Genomic DNA, 25,730 nt, shown 5'->3' with positions numbered 1-25,730 from the left:
ATTTATGTCGATATGTTAATTAGAACCGGAGAAAGAGGCCGGTCAATGTTCGAACTTTGACCCCTTATAGCTCGGGTCAGGGGTTATGGATCGACTTAAGGTTTTTTTTGTTTGATAGGTATAATCAACGGCTACAACATACTAAAATTTCAGCCCGATCGCATAAGGAATTTTTGAGTTATTTAACTTTTAAGATTTAAAAATTTTCTTTTTAAAAAAAGCGCCCCTAGCGGTGGTTTTATGAACTTGCGATGTTAGAAGAGGAAGTGGCATTTCACGAGAGCTTTCCAAAAAGTCCTCATTTTTTAAATTCTGACAATTAGAACCGGAGTTATGGCCATTTTAAGAAATTTTTTTTGGACCCTTATAGCTCGGGTCAGGGGGGTCGGGGGACCTTAAGTTTGGTATTGATGGAAAGCTCTAAGGCCCAGCTATAACATACTAAAATTTGAGCCCGATCGATGCCATAGGGGCGGAGCTATTGAGAAAACAAAAAAAGGGGGGTCTTCAAAATGGCGGAAGGAGGGGTGGGGGGTGGGGGGTCAATGCACCAAGTTGCAATTTTCATGCGATATATAACCTTTGCCGAAAACCGCAAGTCGATATCTTTTTTAGTTTAGGAGCTATTAAGCTCCAAAGAGCGGCCGGCCGGCCGGGAACGTAACTTAGCCCCCCATATATTCGTGATCAGGAAGTGGCGAAACACATTTTGGCCAAGTTTGAGCGCGATCGGAGGACATGAAATTTTGTTAGGATTATAGTAGGTGAGATTGTTAAGAATCTCACCTAATATTTTTACGAGATATTGTATTATAACATATTATTTTATTATTATTTATTGTATTAATTTTAAAGTATAGTTTCCTATATTCCCCGCACGAGAAGTGCGTTCCCCAAGGTGGTAGGAATGTTGTGAATCTTTCACAACACATCTTCATTTCATTTCATATTTTTCCACCTTTTCTCTTTCCTATTTGCTTTTCTTCATTTTCCCATTCCTATTAGTCCACTCATCATTCTATATTTCCTCTTCCCTCTTTACCATTCTCACTCTTTCCACAATTTCCCACTTGAGTATTTATGTTAGGTTAACAGTAGAATAAGGGGCAATATGCAGTCGAATGTAAAAAGTCATGTAATCCGGCTCAAATAAAATTATTAAATTAATAAAAACTCTACAAAGAATCCCACGCACTTGTTTAGCACCTTGGGCATCCAATTGAGCAATTTTCAGCACCTATTTACACCTATTTTTGCAAGAAATTCCCACATAAAGATCACTAGGTGTCTATGATATGACATCTGACATTGCCAAGTTTAGTAATTGATTGATTGAAGATTGAAGAAAATGAGTGATTGAAAAAAAAAAAATATTTTCTGATGAAAAATACTTGAAAAATACTTTTTTATAAATTTTGCCGGAATATCCTAAATGAAAGAGATGGCAAAGCGTCCCAGCTTTGCGAAATGCTCGAACTCACGAGAAAGTCCTCTTCGTTAGCATATTTTTTGTGTACGCACATAGGTTTACTGAAGATTTAATCGTGTTTATAGACAATGAGAAAGCCATTAAGAAATTATTTGACCCATTCCTTTCCATGGTATTATACATCATACGCAAACTGAGTGATTTTAGATGATTTATTCTTGGGTAATTCTTTTTTGAATTTCTGTAGGGAATGAATTTTTATCTACTTTAGTCCTTCTATTAATTGGAAATACATTTTATTGTTCTTTTCTCGCTTTGTGGAAAGTCATGCAAAATTTTTGCACAAAATGGCGGATGAAAAATTTAGCATCCCGTCGAATTTGTTCAAATTGGCCTTCAGTCTCTTTCCTAATTTGAATTCCTGTTGCCAATTTGTGTTCTTGGATAGTTACTCTATCTAAATCAATGGAGTTTGCAAAAAATTAATGTAAGGAATTTAAATTCAGTGACCGTTAAGACGTGTCTTTGACAGTGGCTCCCCGCGCCCCCATAATAGATAACAATTCTTTCTTTCTAAAAAAAAGTGCGAAAAACAATTTTATCATTAATTTTTAAAACAGAGCTATGACCTTACTTTCCCAATCCATCACCAATTGTGACCGATGCAGACGGATTCAGAATTTTAATACCTTTCCAAAAAATCCAAATTTAACCAATTCGGTTGAAAAATGAGACTTCCAGAGAAGTTGAACTTTGACCTTCAATAATTCAAAATGGCGAATTTTCCGGTCATAGGTATGTTTGGGCGAAATGTTCGCCTGAACTAGCTCTAAAACATATCCGAAAATCATTGAAAAAGCTTCGACCAATATTTTGCAAAATTGGAAAAACTTTGTTTTTCGGGAATGTTAATAATATGGGTTGAAAAATTATTCAAAAATCGGTACTTAACCGGTTCATTACCGATTATGACCGATGCAGTCGGGTTCAAAATTTCAATATCTTTCCAAAAAATCCAAATTTAACCAAATCGGTTGAAAAACGGATCCTCCAAAGTGATTGAACTTTGACCTTCAATAATTCAAAATGGTGAATTTTCCGGTCATATATATGTTTGGACGAAATGTTGCCAAATTCTAAAAACAAAGTTCTTCCAATTTTGCAAAAAATTTGCCCAAGCTTTTTCAATGATTTTCGGATATGTTTTAGAGCTAGTCCAGATGAACATTTCGCCCAAACATACTTATGACCGGAAAATTCGCCATTTTGAATTATTGAAGGCCAAAGGTCAACTACTTTGGAAGGCTCATTTTTCTTTTTACTTAAAATTTGATTTTTTAGAAAAGTATTGCAAATTAGAATCCGGCTGTATCGGTTTTCATCGGTAATGAATCGGTTAAGTACCGATTTTTTGATTTTCAAATGCTTTTGTGATTGATTTATAATTCAATTTAATCTCTAGTAGATCAGTGATTCCAAAAGATTATGCAAAAAGCTAATTCACAGTGAGCTCTGTCTCGTGAGTTCGAACATTCCGCAAAGCTGGGACGCTTTGCCATCTCTTTTTTTTTGTGCTAATAATTTTGAGATACAATTAATAACCATATGTACTAAAGTAAATAAATATAATTTAGATTCATTATAGATACATATATTTTAGAGTTTAGACCATTATTGCCGTATTACTAAGAATTATTAATGCATTTCTTTATCTTAAGAAAATAGATTTAGCTATATTATTGCGAGATGCGTTTTGTATATTATCAGGTTCCATATATTCTTCTTCTTGAATGGTATTTGAGAATCTAGGTTCTGGTGGGGATATGAATGTAGGGATTATAGGCGATGATATTGTAGGTATAGGGGATGAAATATTTACTGTAGTGCAAGTAGATCCTTTGACTGATCTTTCTTTATTTATTGTCTTGTTCTTACGGTTTTTGTAAATCAAATAAATGATAACTGTACTTAAAATGACAATCGATATCATTCCTGACGTTTGGGGAAGAATATGTTGATGAAAGACCGAATTGTCCAAATGGTTCAAATGTTTTTGAAAGATCTTCAACTTGAAGTTTTCTTTGAGTTTGAGCTTTTGCTTGTGACCTGGTTATAGGATATGATTCAAAATTCGTACTAAATGAATCTCTTGAATTGGTGTCCTGCGAACTTTGCTTGTCTTTAGGGATAGTCGAGAAAGTGCATCGGCATTGCAGTTTCGAGAGCCCGCTTTGTGAATGATTTTAAAGTTAAATTCTTCTAACTTCAGACGCCAACGCAAGATTCGACTACTGGGCTCTTTTTTGGAATACATTGCAACCAACGGCTTGTGATCAGTGATCACTGTAAATTCCCGTCCCATAAGGTAAGCTCTGTAGTGTTTACAGAAATAATACACGGCAAGAGCCTCCTTTTCAATAGTTGAATAATTTCGCTCAGCTTTGTTTAATATCCTACTCCCGTAAGAAATGACTTTGTCATTTTGGGAAAGGACTGCTCCTATAGCGATATTGCTTGCATCTGTGGTAAGTGTAAATGACTGACTAAAGTCAGGATACGTTAAAATTGGATGTGACGTTAGTTTGATTTTAAGTGTATCAAAACTTTTCTGACAATCTTGATTCCATACAAAGGGGATGTGTTTTCTTGTTAAGTTAGTTAATCGCTGAGCAATAGCTGAAAAATTTGGGATAAACCCGCGATAGTAAGGTGCAAGACCCAGAAACGATTTAATTTCTTTGAGCGTTATCGGAACTAGGTAATCCACTACTGCTTTAATTTTATTTGGGTCTGGAAGTAATCCATCTGCTGAAATTCTATGTCCCAAGTAGCTTAATTCTGTTTTAAAAAAATTCACATTTTTCAGGATGTAACTGCAGGTTATGTTTTTGAAGTCTAATTTTTCAATTCTAATACTGATAAGACTAATTCTAATACTGCGTCTAATTTTTCAAAATGTTTTTCGATAGTATCCGAATAGATGATTATGTTGAAGTGTAAAGACTTGTAGTTAGTTCCACGATCAGCACTCGACTGAGTGTATGATTTATTTTTTGATTGATTTACAATTTCGATATACAAATAAATGACCTAATTATAAAAAATGATTACTTAAATTTCTACTGAAACAGGGTGTTTCACAACACTCCTTTATCCTTAAAGAAGTTAGAGCATTTATTTTATTTGATAATTTCCTTTGTTATATAAATATTATTTTTGTACATGTTTTGTTTTTCTTTTTATAATTTTGAGTAAGGGAAGTGTACCGCGGATCGGAATGTTAAGAGAGGTGTTCCATATTTAGTTGAAAATATAAGCCTCAAAAGACTATTTGATATTCTTGTATGTGCCAATTGGTGTATTAGTGTTCCATTTAACTATATCTGACTATTTGCAGTTTGACCATTTACTAGAATTAAAAAAAAAATAGGTGTAATTGCGAGAATGCACTGTGTTCCACGGATCGGAAGGGACTTAATTCAGTGTTCCACGGATCGGAAGGGGGTGTGCCACGGATCGGCAGACAAAAAATATTGACAATTTTAAATGAATTTGGTCTTGTTTTTTTTAAAATAAATTTTGCTATTTATTTCATTTCTCTATATTTTCGAGTTTAATTAGTTTAGTACAGTATTTTTTGAACTTCAAATTTTGCGATTTTTTTTCGAGTTTATTTTTTTATTGGCCTCCAGCTTCCTCTTTAATTTTCTTTCTTCCTGTTTTTGTTTCTTTTCTTTTTCACCCTGTTCTTTTTCAAACTTCTTTCTTAGCCTTTCCTGTCGCTTTTTTTGTTTTTCTTCTTCTAATATTAGTTTTTCTGTTTCTTTTCGCCTATGATACTCCTGCCACTTTTCAGACGTCACTGATATAGGAAGTTTTTCCTTTTTCCTGGTCTTTCCATCCTTACTTTCATCGATTATTGGCTTTGGCCAAAATAAAACATCATCGAAAACGTTCTCAACTTTAGTGGGTTGGATTTCAGTCGAATGTAGAAATATTTCCGTCGGCTCCAAAGCAACTTCCCCCGATTGCAGAACATCTTCTGCCCGATCCAGCACGCCTTCTACCGGCTTCAGGACTCCTTCTGACGGCTCCACGAGGGTTTCTGCGGGCTGAACGAAGCACTCCGACGGCTCTAGGAAGCCTTCTGTCGGCTCCAGGACGACTTCCAACGGATCCAAGACACCTTCCACTGGCACCATGACTTCTTCCATTGTGTCCGGGACACTTTCCACTGGCTGTATGATAATTTCTACTGGCTCAATAAGGACGCTTTCCACCGGTTCTAGGACACTTTGCACCGGCTCCAAGGAAGCTTCCACTGAATGTGAGAATTCTTCGTCCTGAGTTTCCGCCACATTCAGAGAGTCTCCGATCTTAGGAACTGATTCCAGTTCATACTTGAACTTCTGCCATTCCGAAAATAAATACCTGTATTCAGGTGCTCCTTTCCATTCCTCAAATTCATATTCCTGGAATTGCTTCAAAACGTCCTCTGGAATGAGTTCCTTCAGAGCTCTCAAAATCGGACAAATTGTTTCAAGATTTTTGGCAGGAGATTCAATGATTCGTCGTTTGACCGTGGAAGGTCCTGCTACAATTTTATCTGTGTCAATTGCTTGATGATTGAAGGGAAATAGGCCGCAATGGCGGAAACCATTTCTTAGAATTTCCCTATTTCTAAGAGATCTAATAGCTTTCTCCAAAGTCGGAGTGAAATTTTGACGACTGAATCTCTCCCTCGGGTGAGCCAATTGCCATCGCCCACGTTCTTTGGCCCATGCCGCCTTCAACGGGGAGAAGTACCCGGCATCCAGGGGTTGAATAATATGTGTAGAATTGGGGTACAGCACAATAATCTAAAAAACAATAATTTTAGTTTGGTAAAAGTTTGATTTAAAAATAATAAAAACTTTTGAATTCACCTCAATTCCATGACTGGAGCAAAACTCACTCAGTGGGAGAGTGAGATGAGATTTGTGTCCATCCACATACAAAATCACGGGAAGCGGGACTTCGTTTTTGACTAACCATGGGTAAAAGGTGTTGGCGACGTATTCGAAGAAGCACTCTCCCGTCATCCACCCTTTGTCTGAGCGGCCAATCGCCCAACCGTTGGGAACCGTCTTTGCCAGATGTCCAGGCACTCTTTTGTATGCGAAAATCACCAGGGGGGGCGCCATATCTCCATCTGCGGATACCATAAACAAACATGTGATATTTTCATGATCGTTTGCATATGACACCGAGTGGACTGATTTGGCTCCTTTCTTCGCTAAGCCTTTCACTCCCTTTGGGGACATTTCAAAACCCGTCTCATCGCAATTAAAAATGCGATTAGGTCCAATGTCCAAAAGCCCCCTCTCCGTAAGATATTCCTGGACCTCCATAAACCATGAATCCAAGTTCTCTCTTGTGATTTTTGCTCGTCTTTCACTCAAATTCTGTACAATTCGCACAGACACTTCTGGGTTTCTCCTTAAAAAACCATTAAACCACTTCCTTCCAGGAAGGTTGTTACTGAATGGTGTCTGAAGATTTTTATTTTTCACCCAGATGCTAACTGTATCTTGCAGCTCTGATTTGACGACCGGAAACCCGGTTTCAGCTCATTTTATAATCCACTGTGCCAGCTTAGATTCCTCGTCTTTACTCAATACAGGTGCACCAGCGTATTTTTCTTCTGGCTGTTTGCCGGAAAACTTATCGCTCAAAGTGCTTCTGGGCACTCCGTAATGGGCAGACACTTTCGATGCCGATTCCCCTGCCTTCATTGCATCCAACGCTTTCCGCAAAGTTTCCTTTGAATATTGTAACTTTTTTGGCATTTTTTCACTTTGTATTCACAAGAAACTTCTAAAATTATTGGATCTTTTGAAACTCACTAGGATTCTCTCACGGCAAAAACATAACCAAAAATAGTCGTGCGAATGACATTTGAGCTCGCTGAGCGCAATTTCCAGGAAAAAAAATGCGTCGATACGAGGAACAGAGGGAAGAAAGTGTACTTGTAGCGAAAAAATAATTTATTTTCAATATTTTCTGCTGAGATAATTAATAAAATTCATTGATTATGAAATTATAATGACTGAGGTCTAATTTTATGATCTACACAGGTTTCTAAATTACTTTAATAAAGTATAATTCCTAATATTCTGACTGCCAAATTATCCTGTAAAATTTTAAGAAAGTAGTGAATGGTGGTAAACTGGCTAAGACTCTGACACAGATATTTAATAAATGAGGCAAATAATAACAATTTTCTTGGAAACTCGAAGAGAAATTTAGTTTTGTAAATTAAATATGACCTAACGTAATGCATCTTGCTAAAGATAATTGCTATAATGCAGCGAATAATTTTCAAAAATTCATTTTATTTTGGGGATCCGATACGCGGGACAGCCTTCCGATCCGAGGAACACTGACGATCGCTGGAACATTTACCTTAGTGGTTTAATTTTTTTTCATATGGGCCAATCCATCTCAAGACGACCATAGGGGTACCCTTCATGGTCTTAGATGTTTCTGAATTTTACATATGTTAAAGTACACGATAAAATAATATACCCCTATTTTTTTTTTCGTCTGAAAAAAAATCCTGGCCGGAGATACATGGCGTTAAAGATGGCGCCTCGCGCTTCATTCCTCAATTGCGATTTTTAGCAAATATTTTAAAATGCTCTATTTCGGGAACGGGTTGAGATTTCTTCTTACTCTTTTTTTTATTTGAAAGATAATTTTATACTCTTTGAAACGATATACTTGATTTTGCATTATCTGAATAAGTTTTTTTGTAACGGTATTTTAAAAAATTTTTGAAAAAAATTAAAAATTAATTTTTCTCAAAAACCCCATTCTCAAAAATTTTGATTTTTTTACTGTTGATCAGTAACATTGAGTACTACATTCCCTGAAAAGGCGAGCTTCCACTTTTGGACCTACTTTTCTTTAAAAATATTTGAAAAATTACCATATTTTCAAAATTAAAAATAACCAGTTAAACTCAAAATTTTGAGTTCAACTTTTCAGGGAATATAGTACTCCACAATACTTATAAACAGCCAAAAAATCAAAATTTTTCGAAATCAAGTTTTTGAAAAAATTTTTTTTTTTGAGTTTCAAATAAAAATGTCTTTTATTGACAAAAATAAGCCTTTAAATCATATTAAACACATGTACTAATTATGTTTTTTTTGTTTTCTTTTAGTTTTTCAAAAAAAAAAAAAAAAATTTGGAAATTTTTTTGGATTATTTTTGAAAAAATTTAAAAAATTTTTTTTTGAAATTCCGTTTAAAAAAAATCTACACATTGACACATGTGTCAAATGCATCTTAAAGTTTGATTTTTGTCAATAAAAGACATTTTTATTTAAAACTCAAAAAAAATTTTTTTTTTCAAAAACTTGATTTCGAAAAATTTTGATTTTTTGGCGGTTTATAAGTATTGTGGAGTACTATATTCACTCAAAAGTTGAACTCAAAATTTTGAGTTTAGCTGGTTATTTTTTATTTTGAAATTATGGTAATTTTTCAAATATTTTTAAAAAAAAGTAAGTGCAAAAGTGGAAGCTCGCCTTTTCAGGGAATATAGTACTCAATGTTACTGATCAACAGTAAAAAAATCAAATTTTTTTAGAATGGGGTTTTTGAGAAAAATTAATTTTTAAATTTTTTCAAAATTTTTTTAAAAGACCTTTACAAAAAAAACTTAAGCAGATAATGCAAAATCAAGTATATCGTTTCAAAGAGTATAAAATTATCTTTCAAATAAAAAAAAGAGTAAGAAGAAATCTCAACCCGTTCCCGAAATAGAGCATTTTAAAATATTTACTAAAAATCGCAATTGAGGAATGAAGCGCGAGGCGCCATCTTTAACGCCATGTATCTCCGGCCAGGATTTTTTTTCGGACGAAAAAAAAAATAGGGGTATATTATTTTATCGTGTACTTTAACATATGTAAAATTCAAAAACATCTAAGACCATGACCCCTCGATTTGCGATTTTTTCGGTCGTTTTGAGATGGATTGGCCCATATATATTTTTTTAAACTTTTTATTTTTTTTATGTTGATACATGTAATGACTTATTTCCTAGTATATAGTAACCCATAACCATTATTCTATTTTCTTGTTAAGTATATAAATTGCAAGATCTGGTAATAATCAATATATTTTTCGAAATGCTTTCCTTTTAACTGCTCGAACTCCAAGAGAGAGCAGTTTTCACAATCGACTTTTTTTTTCAACTTTGCAAAATTCTAGCTGCTAAACGGTAAGAGATATTGACTTCCAGTCTTCGGTGACCCCCAATAATGTAAATACCTTCTATCGAACTAACTTACCCAAATTTCCCCCCACCCCTTCATGTGTTCCCTATCCCCCAAAAATAGGCAAAAAAATTTGTTTTTCTAATTTTAAAAAAAATTGGCCCTGACGATTTCCTTCATTTTTGGATATGTTATGGAGGTAGTCCAGCTGAACATTTCGTCCTTAGACACCTATCACCGGAAAAATCGCAATCTTGAATTATTCAAGGTCAAAGGTCAACCAGCCTGGAGGGCCTAATTTTCAACGGATTTGGACAAATTTGGACATTTTTGAAAGATCTTTTAATTCTGAACCCGACTGCATCGGTCACAACCGGTGATGGATCGGGAAAGTAACGGTAATAGTCCTATTTAAAAAAAAAACTGTTTCTCGCAATCTTCAGTCTTCTGACCCATTTAAAAAATCAACGGTAAGAGATATCAACTTCCGGTCTTCGGTGACCCCACCTCAAATGACATTACCTCGAACGTATTTTTTTTGTTTTCACCCCCTCCCCCTTCATACGCTCCCTATCACCCAAAAATAGGCAAAAAATGAGGTTTTACTAATTTTAAAAAAAATTGGCCCTGACGATTTCCTTCATTTTTGGATATGTTATGGAGGTAGTCCATCTGAACATTTCGTCCTTAGACACCTATCACCGGAAAAATCGCCATCTTGAATTATTCAAGGTCAAAGGTCAACTACCCTAGAGGGCCTAATGTTCAACGGATTTGGACAAACTTGGACATTTTTGAAAGATCTTTTAATTCTGAACCCGACTGCATCGGTCACAACCGGTGATGGATCGGGAAAGTAACGGTAATAGTCCTATTTAAAAAAAAAACAGTTTTTCGCAATTTTCAGTCTTTTGACCCATTTAAAAAATCAACGGTAAGAGATATCAACTTCCGGTCTTCGGTGACCCCTCCTCAAATGACATTATATCGAACGTAATTTTTTGGTTTTTACCCCCTCCCCCTTCATACGCTCCCTATCCCCCAAAAATAGGCAAGAAATGAGGTTTTTGTATTTTAAAAAAAAATTGGCCCTGACGATTTCCTTCATTTTTGGATATGTTATGGAGGTAGTCCAGCTGAACATTTCGTCCTTAGACACCTATCACCGGAAAAATCGCCATCTTGAATTATTCAAGGTCAAAGGTCAACTACCCTAGAGGGCCTAATTTTCAACGGATTTGGACAAATTTGGACATTTTTGAAAGATCTTTCAATTCTGAACCCGACTGCATCGGTCACAACCGGTGATGGATCGGGAAAGTAACGGTAATAGTCCTATTTAAAAAAAAAACAGTTTTTCGCAATTTTCAGTCTTTTGACCCATTTAAAAAATCAACGGTAAGAGATATCAACTTCCGGTCTTCGGTGACCCCACCTCAAATGACATTATCTTGAAAGTAATCTCTTTGGTTTTACCCCCTCCCCCTTCATGCGCTCCCTATCCCCCAAAAATAGGCAAAAAATGAGGTTTTTCTAATTTTAAAAAAAATTGGCCCTGACGATTTCCTTCATTTTTGGATATGTTATGGAGGTAGTCCAGCTGAACATTTCGTCCTTAGACACCTATCACCGGAAAAATCGCCATCTTGAATTATTCAAGGTCAAAGGTCAACTACCCTAGAGGGCCTAATTTTCAACGGATTTGGACAAATTTGGACATTTTTGAAAGATCTTTCAATTCTAAATCCGACTGCATCGGTCACAACCGGTGATGGATCGGGAAAGTAACGGTAATAGTCCTATTTAAAAAAAAACAGTTTTTCGCAATTTTCAGTCTTTTGACCCATTTAAAAAATCAACGGTAAGAGATATCAACTTCCGGTCTTCGGTGACCCCACCTCAAATGACATTATCTTGAAAGTAATCTCTTTGGTTTTACCCCCTCCCCCTTCATGCGCTCCCTATCCCCCAAAAATAGGCAAAAAATGAGGTTTTTCTAATTTTAAAAAAAATTGGCCCTGACGATTTCCTTCATTTTTGGATATGTTATGGAGGTAGTCCAGCTGAACATTTCGTCCTTAGACACCTATCACCGGAAAAATCGCCATCTTGAATTATTCAAGGTCAAAGGTCAACTACCCTAGAGGGCCTAATTTTCAACGGATTTGGACAAATTTGGACATTTTTGAAAGATCTTTTAATTCTGAACCCGACTGCATCGGTCACAATCGGTGATGGATCGGGAAAGTAACGGTAATAGCCCTATTTTAAAAATACTGTTTTTCGCACTTTTTCAGTCTTCTGACCCATATAAAAAATTAACGGTAAGAGATATCAACTTCCGGTCTTCGGTGACCCCACCTCAAATGACATTACCTCGAACGTAATTTTTTTGTTTTTACCCCCTCCTCCTTCATGCGTTCCCTATCCCCCAAAAATAGGCAAAAAATGAGGTTTTTCTAATTTAAAAAAAAATTGGCCCTGACGATTTCCTTCATTTTTGGATATGTTATGGAGGTAGTCCATCTGAACATTTCGTCCTTAGACACCTATCACCGGAAAAATCGCCATCTTGAATTATTCAAGGTTGAAGCTTAATTTTCATCCGATTTGTTCAATTAATTAATTAAAAGATTAATGATTTTGTGAAGCCCTCTTCTTGAACAATTTTCAACTTCAAGATGGTTTTGTGGTGATTTATAGTCAAATTTAATTCGACAATAATTTTCTATACATCAGAATGCTTGCGAAAAGGTATATAAGGCAGAGCTCTTTCTCGGGAGTTCGAGCAGCTCGCAAAGCCTCGGACGCTTTGCCACCCCTTTTTAGTTAGACGAATCAAAATTTATTTAATAATAACGCGTCTTGATATTTTATCTTTCGTATCCTCGTCTACTACGACATCTACATGAGAAGATGGAAGTGCTGGTAGTAATTCAGGCATCTCTGAGATCGCTTGAATAGTTGGTCTCGGAACTAGGAAGGATATCGGAGGTCTATTTACGGCGGGTAGACCAATATTAATATTAGTTTCAGAGGTATTCCTACGGAAACATCCCTTTTTAGATCGAATTCGATGTTTTATGCATAAAATAGTAATAATAATAACTATAACCAAAATTGAAATTCCTCCACTAATATTTTTTAGAACCAACTCCTTAATTCTGGGTTCCTTAGAGTCCTGAATACTACTTAAAATTTCTGTTTCTTTAAGTAGAGAATTTACATTTTTGTCATGGATGTTTGAAACAATAGTCAATGGTTTTATTTTGAATGTCTTAGCATCTTGAAAATCAATAAATTTAACTTTCCCTAAGGGATCCGTGTGTAGAGTTTCATGGAAGGATTCAATGTTTGTTTTGGAAAATATATGGATCCCATGATCATTTATTCGACAACCGGGGTTTATACGAATAATACCTTTAGGTGGCAACTTGATATTTTTGGTCTGTTTTCCACTTTGACAATATATTTCAACAGAGTTATTCTTCGGAAATATAAAGAGAAATGTATTATCGTCAACATGCAACCAAACATTGATCTTCAGAGTAGTCGGAATTAGGGAACAGGCATCTGGAGCTGATTTAAGTCTTGAAAATTCACATGACTCTACTGAAGATGAACGTATTATATTAGAAGCGCAAATAGGAAAATTCCGAATCTTTATGCATTTTTCAAATTGATATGTATCTAGTAATGCATAGGAATCAAATCTTTCGTCCACGGCAATGTAAGGATGTTGAACATTGACAATGAAAGTGGAATTTTCTTTCAGATGAGGCATGGGGAATACATGGAACAATGAATAGTTAGGTTTTCTACATAATGGAATTTTTATGAAAGCCGTTATCCGTTTTTGAGAACCTACTATAAAGACTCGAGCTATGTTATAAAGTTCAGAGATAGATAAAGAAGGCAAGGCCGTGAATTCTGGCAACTTACTAGTTATGTTCAAAATTTCACTTTGGAAATCATCAGGGTGGAGTAGTAAAGGGTGACACTTTCCCCCTATAGCGGAGTAGAGAACAACTAATAATTGATCAAGATCGTGTTGAGTTCTAACTACATCAGAAGATACTATGCTTTCTAAGCTTCTCCACATTTCTGTGGTATGTCTATATTCTTGAGAAGATTTCCAATCGTCTATAGCACTTATGATCTCATTAACTTTCTTCTGAGTTTCGGCTAAATGATGCGTATTACTTTCAACTTCAGATAACGTAGAATTAATCAAGGATGTATGGTATTTCATTAACGTTTGTAATTTATTGCTCTGAGATTCTATTATCGATATTTTGCTTGCTATATCTTTCACATCATTTTGGGTAGCAGTGCCGAATAAAAATTTAGACGCTTCTCCAACTATATCGAACCATCCTCTCTTCTGCCTATTCTGTTTTTCACAATTAGATTAGGGCTCTAATAAGTGATTAATAATTTGAAATGTTTTCTGGCACGATTTAATGTTATAATTTAAACGGCTAACTATATCTCTGCAATTATCGAAGTGTTGATGATGAAGATCTTTCCGAGCCAAAGATACACACATCTCGTTGACTCTGATTGCATGTTTCCCGAGCTGTTGAATATCCGTCTGTAAATTTGGGAATTCAAGTGAAGCTGCGATAGTCCATTCTGGATCGGTGAGACAGACTGGTCCCAATTTCTTGATATAGGTATTCTCGTTTGTTAGAGGTATAATATCTAACAGAATATCATGGCAGAGGATTCCGGGGGTCGCTACGATGAGAAGACACAGTGTAATAACTGTTGAAAGGATCATGAAGAAGAAGGATATTAGTGAAATTCAATTTTGAAATAGCAGAATTTATTCTTGATATAGCTTCAATAAGTTGTTATGATAAGTTTTATCTCGATTGTTTATGCGAATGGTGGTAGTTTCTGGGGAGTTAATTTTTATGACCAAGTAAGGTCCTTTTCGACGTTCCAGAAGCTTCGAACTTTCCCCTTGTTTTGGGAGAGATTTATTTATGATTAAAACTTGATCTCCAACTTTAAATTGTTCAGGATTTAATTTCGAGTCGTAATAAACTTTACTTTTTTCTTTTGCCGAATTGATACGTTCAAGAGCAATTCTCTGTGAAATTGTGAGTTTTCGCCTCAAATCGGTTATAAAGTCATCGACAGTAAAAGAAGGTTCACTGTGGGTTTGCGAAAACGATGAAATATCATATTTTTCTCCAAAAATCAATTCATAAGGCGAGTATTTGTGTGATTGATGAATTGAAGAATTATATGAGGATACCGCTTTTGGAATGAAGGAATTCCAATCTCTTTTCCCATTTTCAGTGTATATTCTCAAGTATTCACCTAATGTCCTATGGGAACGTTCTACAGTTCCTGAGGTTTGCGGATGAAAGGGCGATGCTTGTGTTTTGGTAATTTTCAGAAGTTTGCAAGTTTGTTTGAATACGGATGAAACAAAACAGCCTCCTTGGTCACTACAAATTTGTAGTGGAGCTCCATAAACACAAACAAAGCGATCCACAAAAGTCTCAGCAACAGTTTGAGCTGTTTGATCAGGGATAGGTTCTGCCACTGAATATTTCGTCAATTCGTCCTGCATTGTGAGAACATATTTATTACCTTTAGCGGTTTCAGCCAAAGGCCCTACAATATCCATAGTAATGCGGTAAAATGGATAAGGTGGTGTAGGAGTTAATTTCATCGGTACCTTTGTTTTACGAGTTATCTTGTTTATCTGGCAGGTGTTACATCGATTGATAAATTTTGCTATCATTCGACGCATATTTCGGAAGATGTACTTCTCTTTCAAACGTTCGTGGGTCGATGTGATACCACGATGTCCATACAAAGGGTTTTCATGATATTCTTTGATAACACTATTGATTTCATCCGGATCAATCAGTCGCTTGACTTGATTATGGAATATTGAAACTTGGATGTTTAAATTCTTAAATATGAAGTTTATCATTCTCTTGATCAGATAAAAGTCCAAGTGTGAAATGTTTATATTCGATTTAAACATTTTCAAGTTATCGATCTTGTTAGAAACCATAAATAATTTTAATCTTGTAAATAAACGCAATAAAGAATAGTAAGTTACGTTGGATTGTTGACAAAGTTTGCCAAAAAGATATGAAGTGTCACGGACTTCTTTCTGAAATACTTGAAATTCTTCAGTGTTTTTCAATATATGATCGATTAAATTTTTCTCAAAGTTAGGGAAGTCATGAATTTCGTTGTCTTGAAAAATTATGAGAAATTGGTTACCTCCTTTGTATTGACCTAAACATTCATCTTGCACTTCTGTTATTATTTGAGGCACGTCAATTTCTCTCAATTTTATGAAATTCTCATATTTTGTCAAAATATTATCGGAGGTTTCCGCTTTCTCGTCACTTTGATTTTTCTTCTCGCGTTTGCGATCTTGTTATTGCAAAAGATTCTTCCTGAAAAATGTGTGATACTTGATTTAGAGGATCATCTTGTTTAGCATCTCGAATAGGAATCCTAGACAAAGCGTCAGCATTTGTATTAAGAGATCCTTTTTTGTACTCTACTTTAAAGGAATATTCATCTAGCGCAAGTCTCCATCTCAAAATTCGGCTACTTGGATCTTTAATGCTATAGATCCATTGGAGGGGTTTGTGATCGGTAACGATTACGAATTCCCGTCCTAATAGATATGCACGATACTTCTTACAGAAAAAATAGATCGCCAGAGCTTCCTTTTCGATTGTAGAGTAATTCTTTTCAGCTTTGTTTAAAACGCGGCTGCCATAAGAAACTACTCTATCATTCTGAGACAAAACAGCTCCAATCGCGTAATCACTAGCGTCCGTCGTGAGCGTGAATGTCTCATTGAAATCCGGAAAGGTTAAGATAGGTTGAGAGCAGAGCTTTTCTTTCAATTTATTAAAACTATCTTGACACATCGAAGTCCATAAAAAGGGTTCATCTTTTTTTGTTAATGTTGTGAGTGGATATGCGATATCCGAAAAATTTGGGATAAATCGTCTATAATACGATGCTAGACCAAGAAATGATTTTATTTCTTTTACGTTTAAAGGAGTAGGATAATTGGAAATGGCCTCAGTTTTCTTTGGATCGGGACATAAACCATCAGACGAGATTATAAACCCGAGGAATGGTAATTTCATTTTCATGAACTCGCATTTATTTGGTTGTACTTGAATTTTGTGATCAGAAAGTCTTTTGAAGACAGCATCCAGCTTTTCCAAATGCTCCTCAATTGTGGATGAATAGATGATGATATCATCTAGATAAGCCATACAGTGGCTTTCAAGCAAATCTCCTAGCACATTACGAATCATGCGTGAGAATGCTGCTGGTGCAGAGCATAAGCCTTGTGGGAGTCTTTGAAATTCAAAGTGGGACCCCAAAGCATTGAAAGCTGTTTTGTGACAACTGTCTTTGGAGATGCGCATTTGGAAATATCCGTTGGCCAAATCAAGGGTCGTGAAATATCGGCTGTTCCTCAAGTGGTCGAAAATATCATCGATATTACTAATTGGATGTTGATCTTTCACAATCACTTCATTCAATTTTCTAAAATTGATGACTATTCTCCATCTTTTCTTGCCAGTTGAATCGGGTTTTTTTAGGAACGACTAATAATGGGGAATTATAAGGAGAAAAACTTGGACGTATAATTTCGCTGTCATGCATTTGAGAGATTTGGTTCCTAACTTCCTCACGTTGGTGGAAGGGAACTCTGTAATAGGGCTTCCAATACGGGATCCCGGGATCCCGAAATCCCGGGATTTCAGGCCTTTCTTGGATCGGGATTAATCCCGGGATCGAATAATTGATAAAACGGGATTTCGAGATCCCGAAATCTCTAAATATTACGATCCCGAAATCCCGGGATCCCGTCCGAAATTTTCGGGGTCCCGGGGTTTTCGGGGTCCCGGGATTTTCGGGATTTTCGGGATCCCGGGATTTTCGGGATCCCGGGACTTTTGGGAGTCCCGGGATTTTTGGGATCCCGGGTTTTTCGGGATCCCGGGATTTTCGTGATCCCGGGATTTTCGGGATCTTGGGATTTTCCGGGTCCCGGGATTTTTGGAATCCCGGGATTTTCGGGATCTCGGGATTTTCGGGATCTCGGGATTTCCGGGATCTCGGGATTTTCGGGATCCCGGAATTTTCGAGATCTCGGGATTTCCGGGATCTCGGGATTTTCGGGATCCCGGGATTTTCGGGATCCCGGAATTTTCGAGATTCCGGGTTTTTTGGGGTTCCGGGATTTTCGAGATCCCGAAATTTTCGGGGTTCCGGGATTTTCGGGATCGCGGAAATCCCGGGAATTTTGCGGTTCACTCATTTGGCACTCACTATATGAAGTGAGTGACAACTCTTACCACTCATTATATGGAGAGCCACTCATACTACTGAAGAAATATATGAGTTCCCTGAAAAATGCATGGGTTCCATGGGCTTCCCAACAAAACGTGTGAGATCCCTGGGTTCCCTGAAAAAATATATGAGTTCAGATTGTGCTAAAAACATTTTTTAAGTTTCTGAATTTATTGGGCTGCTACGTAATCTTTTAGAAAGCTAGAAGTGTATGCACAGGACAGAATAAAACGAAACGAAGTGATTTAACTCTTCAATATGTTTTTTTGACAAAGTTTTTCGACGGTTTTTTTGACAAAAGATTTTAGGTGTGTTCTTGCATATCTAATTCGTTCATGCTGTCATTCCAGTTGAGTTTCAATCCACTGAGATAAAAGAAACAGCACCAGAGTTTCGTAGACCAGGACCACTTTATTACCAATAATAAGAGAGTATACTTTTCATTGATAACTTCACGGGTTACTCAGAGGTTATTTCCTGTGTATCCCGGTAATGTTCGATGTCTCTGGATTTGTTGAGTCTCAGGGCTATTCTAAAGTCGCTGATTTGCCACACTTCAAGTCCCTCTTGTCTAAAACTTTCTCTGCTATAGGTATTTAAATCTATGGAGATAATCCAGAGCTGCTGCAAAATTTAGAGTCAATCCATGGTTTTCCTCAAGTTCCATTTATCGTCTTCCAATCGTATCTCCATAATGTTAGCCCAAGAAGAGTCAAAATCACCACAGCGAGGATATTCCGTCCATCTGGATCATTTTTTACGTCCTGAAGCTCACAATATTACAGTGATTGGGTTGCCTTTGATTGGAGTTGTCCTTGAATAAATAAAATCCCAAGTTTTGCAGTTGTGACGATGGAGATGGAGGTTTGCTCAGTAGTATGCCTAGACTCTCTAGACTAGAATATTCCCTTCCATAGTCATTTTTGAGGTATTTGTTGAACAACAGAGTCCATTCTTTTTCCATTCTGGAATAAAATCGCATGATAAAAAAGGCAATAATTTTCAAATAAAAACAAGATACCCGAATAACCCCTTCTTGGAAAAAGATTTCAAATCTATCCTTTTAACCATCTCCATCGCTTCCTCTATTACTATTTCAACCGGCACGCACTTTTCTTCAACGTCTTTAGTAGATTGGCAAATACGACCGATGGCTCATGATTACTGGTTGCATTTCGATTCGGATCTGGCGGTTGCACTTTTGAGGTTATATAAACAAAAACAAAATAAGGAGATGACCAGATGACAATGTGACCATATAGCGGATTAGATATATGGCACTTCTGTCACGTCAATTTTTTGTGTACAGTACCAGTACAGATAAACGTTTAAAAGGAAAAATGCATTTTAAAACAATGAAAATAATTGTGAATGGTGAACTTCTGATTACTGTTGTAGTAAAGGTTGAGAAGCACTATCCAGCTGTAGTTATAACAATTTTTCCTGATCGTAGATCTTGCATTCATCCCCATAAATTTTCATTCCGTAGTAAGATCCCCCATCTTTTCATTTAATTTGTTTCGCTTCTACTTTGTTATTTTAAAACACTTTTCAGAATTTATTACCTAAAACCTGAAGAATAAACTAAAGAAGACTTGAATTAATAGCTCAAACCCTGAAGTTAATGATTATGGAGGAAAATTAAGACAAAAATCGCAAGGTTTATGCTTCCGGAAGGCATCGAGAGGCTACTAGTAAATCTTTAGAACTTGAATGTTTTATTTCAAGGAGTTGAATTACACATTTTAAAATAAAGGAAATAAGGGAAAAACAGTGAATAAAAAATATGATGTGTATATGAAGAGGATTCAAGAAGTATATCCGGAATATTTGTAAGACGGTAGAAGGAATGGAGTTCAACAATTCAAGGTACAAATTAAAAAATTTTGTGCGCCAGCTCATCTATTTTAATCGTTTTAATGTAAATTGTTACACAGCATATATTGTGAATTGAAGGTAATTGTCGGTAAGACATTCCACTGGATAAACTTTAATTCTTTTCTATATAGCAAAATCTCTGATTGAATGTTAAAAATAAAATCAATAAATGTTGACTTCTATTCCAAGTTATGGGGAACACGAACACAGCGGCGTAATAGGTAAAATCGTTGGGTCTCCACCAAAGTGATAAAACCCTGAACACAGATTTTTTATTCACGAAATTGAGCTGTGTAGAAACAATTAAAAAAAAAACTAGATTTAAAAGGTAGATATGAGAGGATAAGTATATTTGGTTAAAAATAAAATATTCGTTTGGTCCTAAGCACGTCGTATGCTATTTGAGAAAAATACACAATCTCAGACGAATAAAACACGTTACTTGCGATGTCGGTGATTGGACTGGACACTGAAGAAAGCTCACTTTAGTGAGACCTTTGGTTGGTAGTCACTTAAGAGTTCCTCTAACTCTAAAAGAAGTTCCAATTGAACGATTGCGTGCTGGTCAGGTGGTACTTCTTGGGTGCAGCATAAGAAGTGGAGAGCAATCAGTAATTATTGATACTGTCTATCTCATGGAAGTTTCTGTTAAACAATTACCAGGATTCCGACCTGAGCAAGCGATGATCTTTGCAGGAGTCTATCCACTCGATCAATCCAAATATGTTTCTCTCAGAATAGCCATTGAGAAATTGACACTAAATGATTCTGCCGTGACAGTGACACCAGGCTCCAATTCAGCCTTTGGCTAAGGTTGGAGTGTTGCTTCCTAGAGTTACTCCCCATGGAAGTCTTCTGTTAAAGCCTGGAGCAAGAATAGGATATTGAATCTATTATTATTGTATCCTCTGTCATTACAAAGTCATTCATGGAGCCAAATCAACAAAGTTCATGGAGGTGAAGAAATTCCGTGAACAATCCGTCATTTCTTCCGAATACCCAAAATATCACAAAATTCCACGAACTCGGTACTCGCAACAATAATTACGCCAAAGGATTTCTTAGGGCCAATAATTGGACTCTGTGTTGAATGCAGAGGTGTCCAGAATACTAACCCATTTCGACAGTGATCGTGTGATGATGACCTACATTTTCCACTGGCACAGATTATACTGAACTTTTGATCGCTTGAAATCCTTGACATCAGGCTATGCGAGTTCTGACTACGAAGATCATGGATATCAAGTTACAACCTGCCGTAAAAATCAGAATCTTGCTCAATGGTCAAGAAGTCCAGGAATTGAACTCGATAGTTCAGGTTAGCAAAACTCAAACCTTCGCACGACACTTGTGACCAAACTCAAAGACATAATACCTTGGAAAATGGTTTAATTAGCCATCCAAGCAGTAGTTGGCAGCAAAATCCTCACGATTAATATGATCAATATGATGATTTCTTGAATTAAATAAATCGTTTGTTTGAAGCATTCAACAGCAAACTCTTCAATATTCTCCATAGTAATGAATTCTACCAATTGCGATAGCTTCTGTGCAGCCACATCATTCACTGTTGCACTGAAACACATCCATATTGTTCATAAGTCCTGCCGGAATTCTTCAAAAAAGTTAGCAACTTTTCCTTCTCCTTTTGTTTTTTTCTGGGGCCGGACGTCACTTGACATCCATAAATCCACATCCACACAGACTGCGAGGTTAGAAACATAAAGTGATTGTTTTCGTTCCCGATTATTTTTTTAGCTGTCAACTGTCAATTTTGAGGGTAATTTCGCCCGAGATTTCGCCGCATTTCGCGCTATCGTTGTCAAGTCAAAATTGAGTCGCCATTTATCTGCGCACATGTAAAGTAATATTGCGTAATACTAAATTTCCAAGTTCTTGTGACAAAAAATTTAAGCAAACAAAGCAATGGGTGATTTTAACCCGCATCCTACTAAAAGCCAAGATGACTCATCCATTTGGTCCCACTTCCTGGTAGGAAGTGGGCCAAATATTCACACCGCGCTCTGCAAGATATGCAAAAAAGTTTTGAAATGTACTGGAGGCTCAACAAAGGGGCTATGGACGCATTTATCTGCTAAACATGATATCCAGAGGCCGGAGACAAAGAGCAACAGTGAGGAGAATTCCCAAAGGAACTCAGCAAAGAATAAAATCACAGATTTCTTCCACAAGAAGGAGACGATTGAGCACATCATCTGTCGCATGGCAGCAAAAGATGGTAAAATTTTAAATATATTATATAGATTTACAACCGCTCAAAATATAAATAACCATTAAACAATTAATACTAATTTAAATGCACATTTTGAATTACTGATTTAATTTGCTGAAGTTTAAGTATTAAATTATTTTTTTCAGGGCTGTCTTACAGAGTATTTGTGACGTCCACAGATTTGCGACGAGCTTTAACTTCCCTCAGAATGGGAGATATTCCAAGATCGACTTCTTCTATTTCGCGAATGATTCTCAATTTCGCAGATGAAGTTCAGAAAGATGTTAAAAATGAATTGAAATCTCTCTTGAAAGAGGGTCGGCGATTCAGCATCACTACTGATGAATGGACTTCAACAAGGAATCTACATTAATCTACATTTGGGAGGCGGAGATACTATTAACCTAGGACTCAAAAGAATCCTAGGCTCCTGTGGCAGCGATAAGCTCTTGGAATTAATAAGCCAAAAACTTGATAAATATGATATTACTTTAAATAATCATATTGTTGCATTAACCACGGATGGTGCCAGCACCATGTTGGCGATGGGAAGATTGTGTGATGTCACACATTTTATTTGTTTGGCCCACACATTACACCTTGTGGTAAATAAAGTGATGTATGAGCATAATGAAAATGATGACATTAATAATGATGATCAAGCTGAGAATGATGATTACACCGAGAACAGTGGAGATGATGAGGAAACAGAGAATGATAATACTTGGGCCGATTTTGAAGAACAACCGATTCGAACTCCTCAACTGCTTGGCAACATCGGTAGGGTGATTGGAAAAGTTCGAAAAATTGTAAAAATTTTCCGTAAAAGCCCCTTAAAAAATGACTGCCTCAACAAATACATCCAAGAGATGAGCGGAGAAAACAATATTACAATTATATTGGATACACCCACGAGGTGGAGTAGTACTTGTGCCATGCTCGAGCGCTTTATTTTCCTGAAAGGAGCAATAATGAAGGCTCTAATAGACTTAAAAATTACCATAGAAATTAACACCAATGACTGGAATATTATTGAAAATATGACAAAAGCTCTCGCTCCATTTAAAGTGGCAGTAGAATCACTTTGCAGAGAAGAAGCATCTCTACTGACGGCAGTCTCTACAATTGATTTCATTTTCCAGTCGTTGGCAGAGCAAAATTCTGATCTATCTCAGAATTTAACATCTTCTTTGCTTTCTTATTTAACAAAAAGATCGGGAGGACAAGACTCAATACAGCTCCTCATTTATTTGCAACGAGGTGAGCAGTTGGATTCAAGCTGGCTCCCCAAGCTTCAATATAGGGAGATGGAAAAAGTTGCTCAGCGGCTGAAAAGCCGACTCTTTGAGGTACAAAATGAAAATGAAACTGGAGATGAGTTCAGTTTAGAAGAGATTACTGCCGAGGAGCCAACGCCAGCAAGAAGTCTTGTTGAAGTGCTTGAGGAGAAAATATCACTGGATCTAAAAAGAAGGCCTGCAATCGGGTGCACAAACGAAAAAAATGATATACAAAATGAGATGAAAACTTTTAAGGAGACGGGGATAAAAGGAGCAGTCTTATCTAAAATTTTCGACTTCTTAATGACTGTCCCTCCGACTAGCGTGGGAAGTGAAAGGGCCTTCAGCGTCGCAGGTGGATTTACGAACCGAATTAGAAGTAGCTTAGGAGATGCATCTGTAAATGCATTAGTTACTTTGAAATTTTTTTTCATTAGAAATGAAAAGAAAAATAAAGTCTGATTTTTTTTAATTTTTCAACAAAAATGAAAACATGTGTTTTAGTGAAAATTCTTCCTGGTAGTGTATGAGATAGACAAATTCATGAGATTCCTTTTGATTCATTCTTTGATACTTTTCTTCAGTTCCTTCCTTCGTTTATTCTCCACACCCCCCCCCCCCCAACAATATGGTTACTTTGGAAAATTCTCTACAGAATTCTAAAATCCAGCGTGCAAGCGGCAGTTAGGAGTTATCCCAACTCCGCATGTTGAGGCCGAGATGAAGGTAGGGGAGACAGGAGTAGAATTAGCCAGCAAATGAACTTTTTTTTGTTTGTTTAATGTTTTTATGTTTTATAAGTAGCATCAGGATATTGGCTGTATAAAACCGTATACTTCAGAGCTTTAAAATCCTTGACTTTTTCTAGAGAGGATAATGAAAAAAGTATGACACATTGGCTACACTTGCCCCGGCCTGGGTAGATATAGCCACTTTCGGGGTGCTATTTGCCACCAGTTTTCCAGACGAAATTTTAAAACTGGAAATTCCAAGTGTTATTTCACTTGATCCACTGAAGCCCACTGATACTAAATATGTAACTTAAACCTAATGAAAAAGACTTTAGCCGACTTTTTTATGAAATTTTTGTAATTGCGGCAAAATTGATGAAAATATCCTGAAAAAATCTATTTCACAAATTTTTCATCCGAATGGCAATATTGCCACGTACTACTATTATATATAATACTGTCCTCGAAGACGTACAATAAGCAGGGATAACTCCTAACTGCCGCGTGCACGCTGGATTTTACACGCTCACTTCCCTATCCATATTCAGAGCGGCAATGATGTTTCTAACCTCGCAGTCTGTGTGGATGTGGATTTATGGATGTCAAGTGACGTCCGGCCCCAGAAAAAAACAAAAGGAGAAGGAAAAGTTGCTAACTTTTTTGAAGAATTCCAGCAGGACTTATGAACAATATGGATGTGTTTCAGTGCAACAGTGAATGATGTGGCTGCACAGAAGCTATCGCAATTGGTAGAATTCATTACTATGGAGAATATTGAAGAGTTTGCTGTTGAATGCTTCAAACAAACGATTTATTTAATTCAAGAAATCATCATATTGATCATATTAATCGTGAGGATTTTGCTGCCAACTACTGCTTGGATGGCTAATTAAACCATTTTCCAAGGTATTATGTCTTTGAGTTTGGTCACAAGTGTCGTGCGAAGGTTTGAGTTTTGCTAACCTGAACTATCGAGTTCAATTCCTGGACTTCTTGACCATTGAGCAAGATTCTGATTTTTACGGCAGGTTGTAACTTGATATCCATGATCTTCGTAGTCAGAACTCGCATAGCCTGATGTCAAGGATTTCAAGCGATCAAAAGTTCAGTATAATCTGTGCCAGTGGAAAATGTAGGTCATCATCACACGATCACTGTCGAAATGGGTTAGTATTCTGGACACCTCTGCATTCAACACAGAGTCCAATTATTGGCCCTAAGAAATCCTTTGGCGTAATTATTGTTGCGAGTACCGAGTTCGTGGAATTTTGTGATATTTTGGGTATTCGGAAGAAATGACGGATTGTTCACGGAATTTCTTCACCTCCATGAACTTTGTTGATTTGGCTCCATGAATGACTTTGTAATGACAGAGGGTACAATAATAATAGATTCAATATCCTATTCTTGCTCCAGGCTTTAACAGAAGACTTCCATGGGGAGTAACTCTAGGAAGCAACACTCCAACCTTAGCCAAAGGCTGAATTGGAGCCTAGTGTCACTGTCACGGCAGAATCATTTAGTGTCAATTTCTCAATGGCTATTCTG

General features: G+C 36.6%; 1 protein-coding gene across 1 annotated transcript; it reads right to left on the bottom strand.

Moving 5' to 3' along the window:
• Positions 1-4,679: 4,679 nt before the first annotated feature.
• LOC129809395 (uncharacterized) lies at positions 4,680-7,391 on the bottom strand. The gene is made up of 2 exons (XM_055859203.1): positions 6,355-7,391; positions 4,680-6,288 (listed from the first exon to the last, which is right to left on the bottom strand). Exons 1-2 carry the CDS (start codon positions 6,817-6,819, stop codon positions 5,074-5,076), a joined length of 1,680 nt encoding a protein of 559 aa, XP_055715178.1. The 5' UTR covers positions 6,820-7,391; the 3' UTR covers positions 4,680-5,073.
• Positions 7,392-25,730: the final 18,339 nt, after the last annotated feature.

The sequence above is a fragment of the Phlebotomus papatasi genome, unplaced genomic scaffold (assembly GCF_024763615.1).
Source record: "Phlebotomus papatasi isolate M1 unplaced genomic scaffold, Ppap_2.1 HiC_scaffold_90, whole genome shotgun sequence".
NCBI lineage: Eukaryota > Metazoa > Arthropoda > Insecta > Diptera > Psychodidae > Phlebotomus > Phlebotomus papatasi.
The sequence above is the reverse complement of the archived record's forward strand: the minus strand, read 5'-3'. Positions and strand labels throughout refer to the sequence as shown.

Bases quoted from the DNA above. Each gene is read 5' to 3' on its own strand.
- LOC129809395 (XM_055859203.1), bottom strand. From the start codon at position 6,819: ATGGAGGTCCAGGAATATCTTACGGAGAGGGGGCTTTTGGACATTGGA. The intron at 6,289-6,354 runs GTGAATTCAAAA...ATTGTTTTTTAG, and splicing joins GCTCCAGTCATGGAATTGAG to ATTATTGTGCTGTACCCCAA.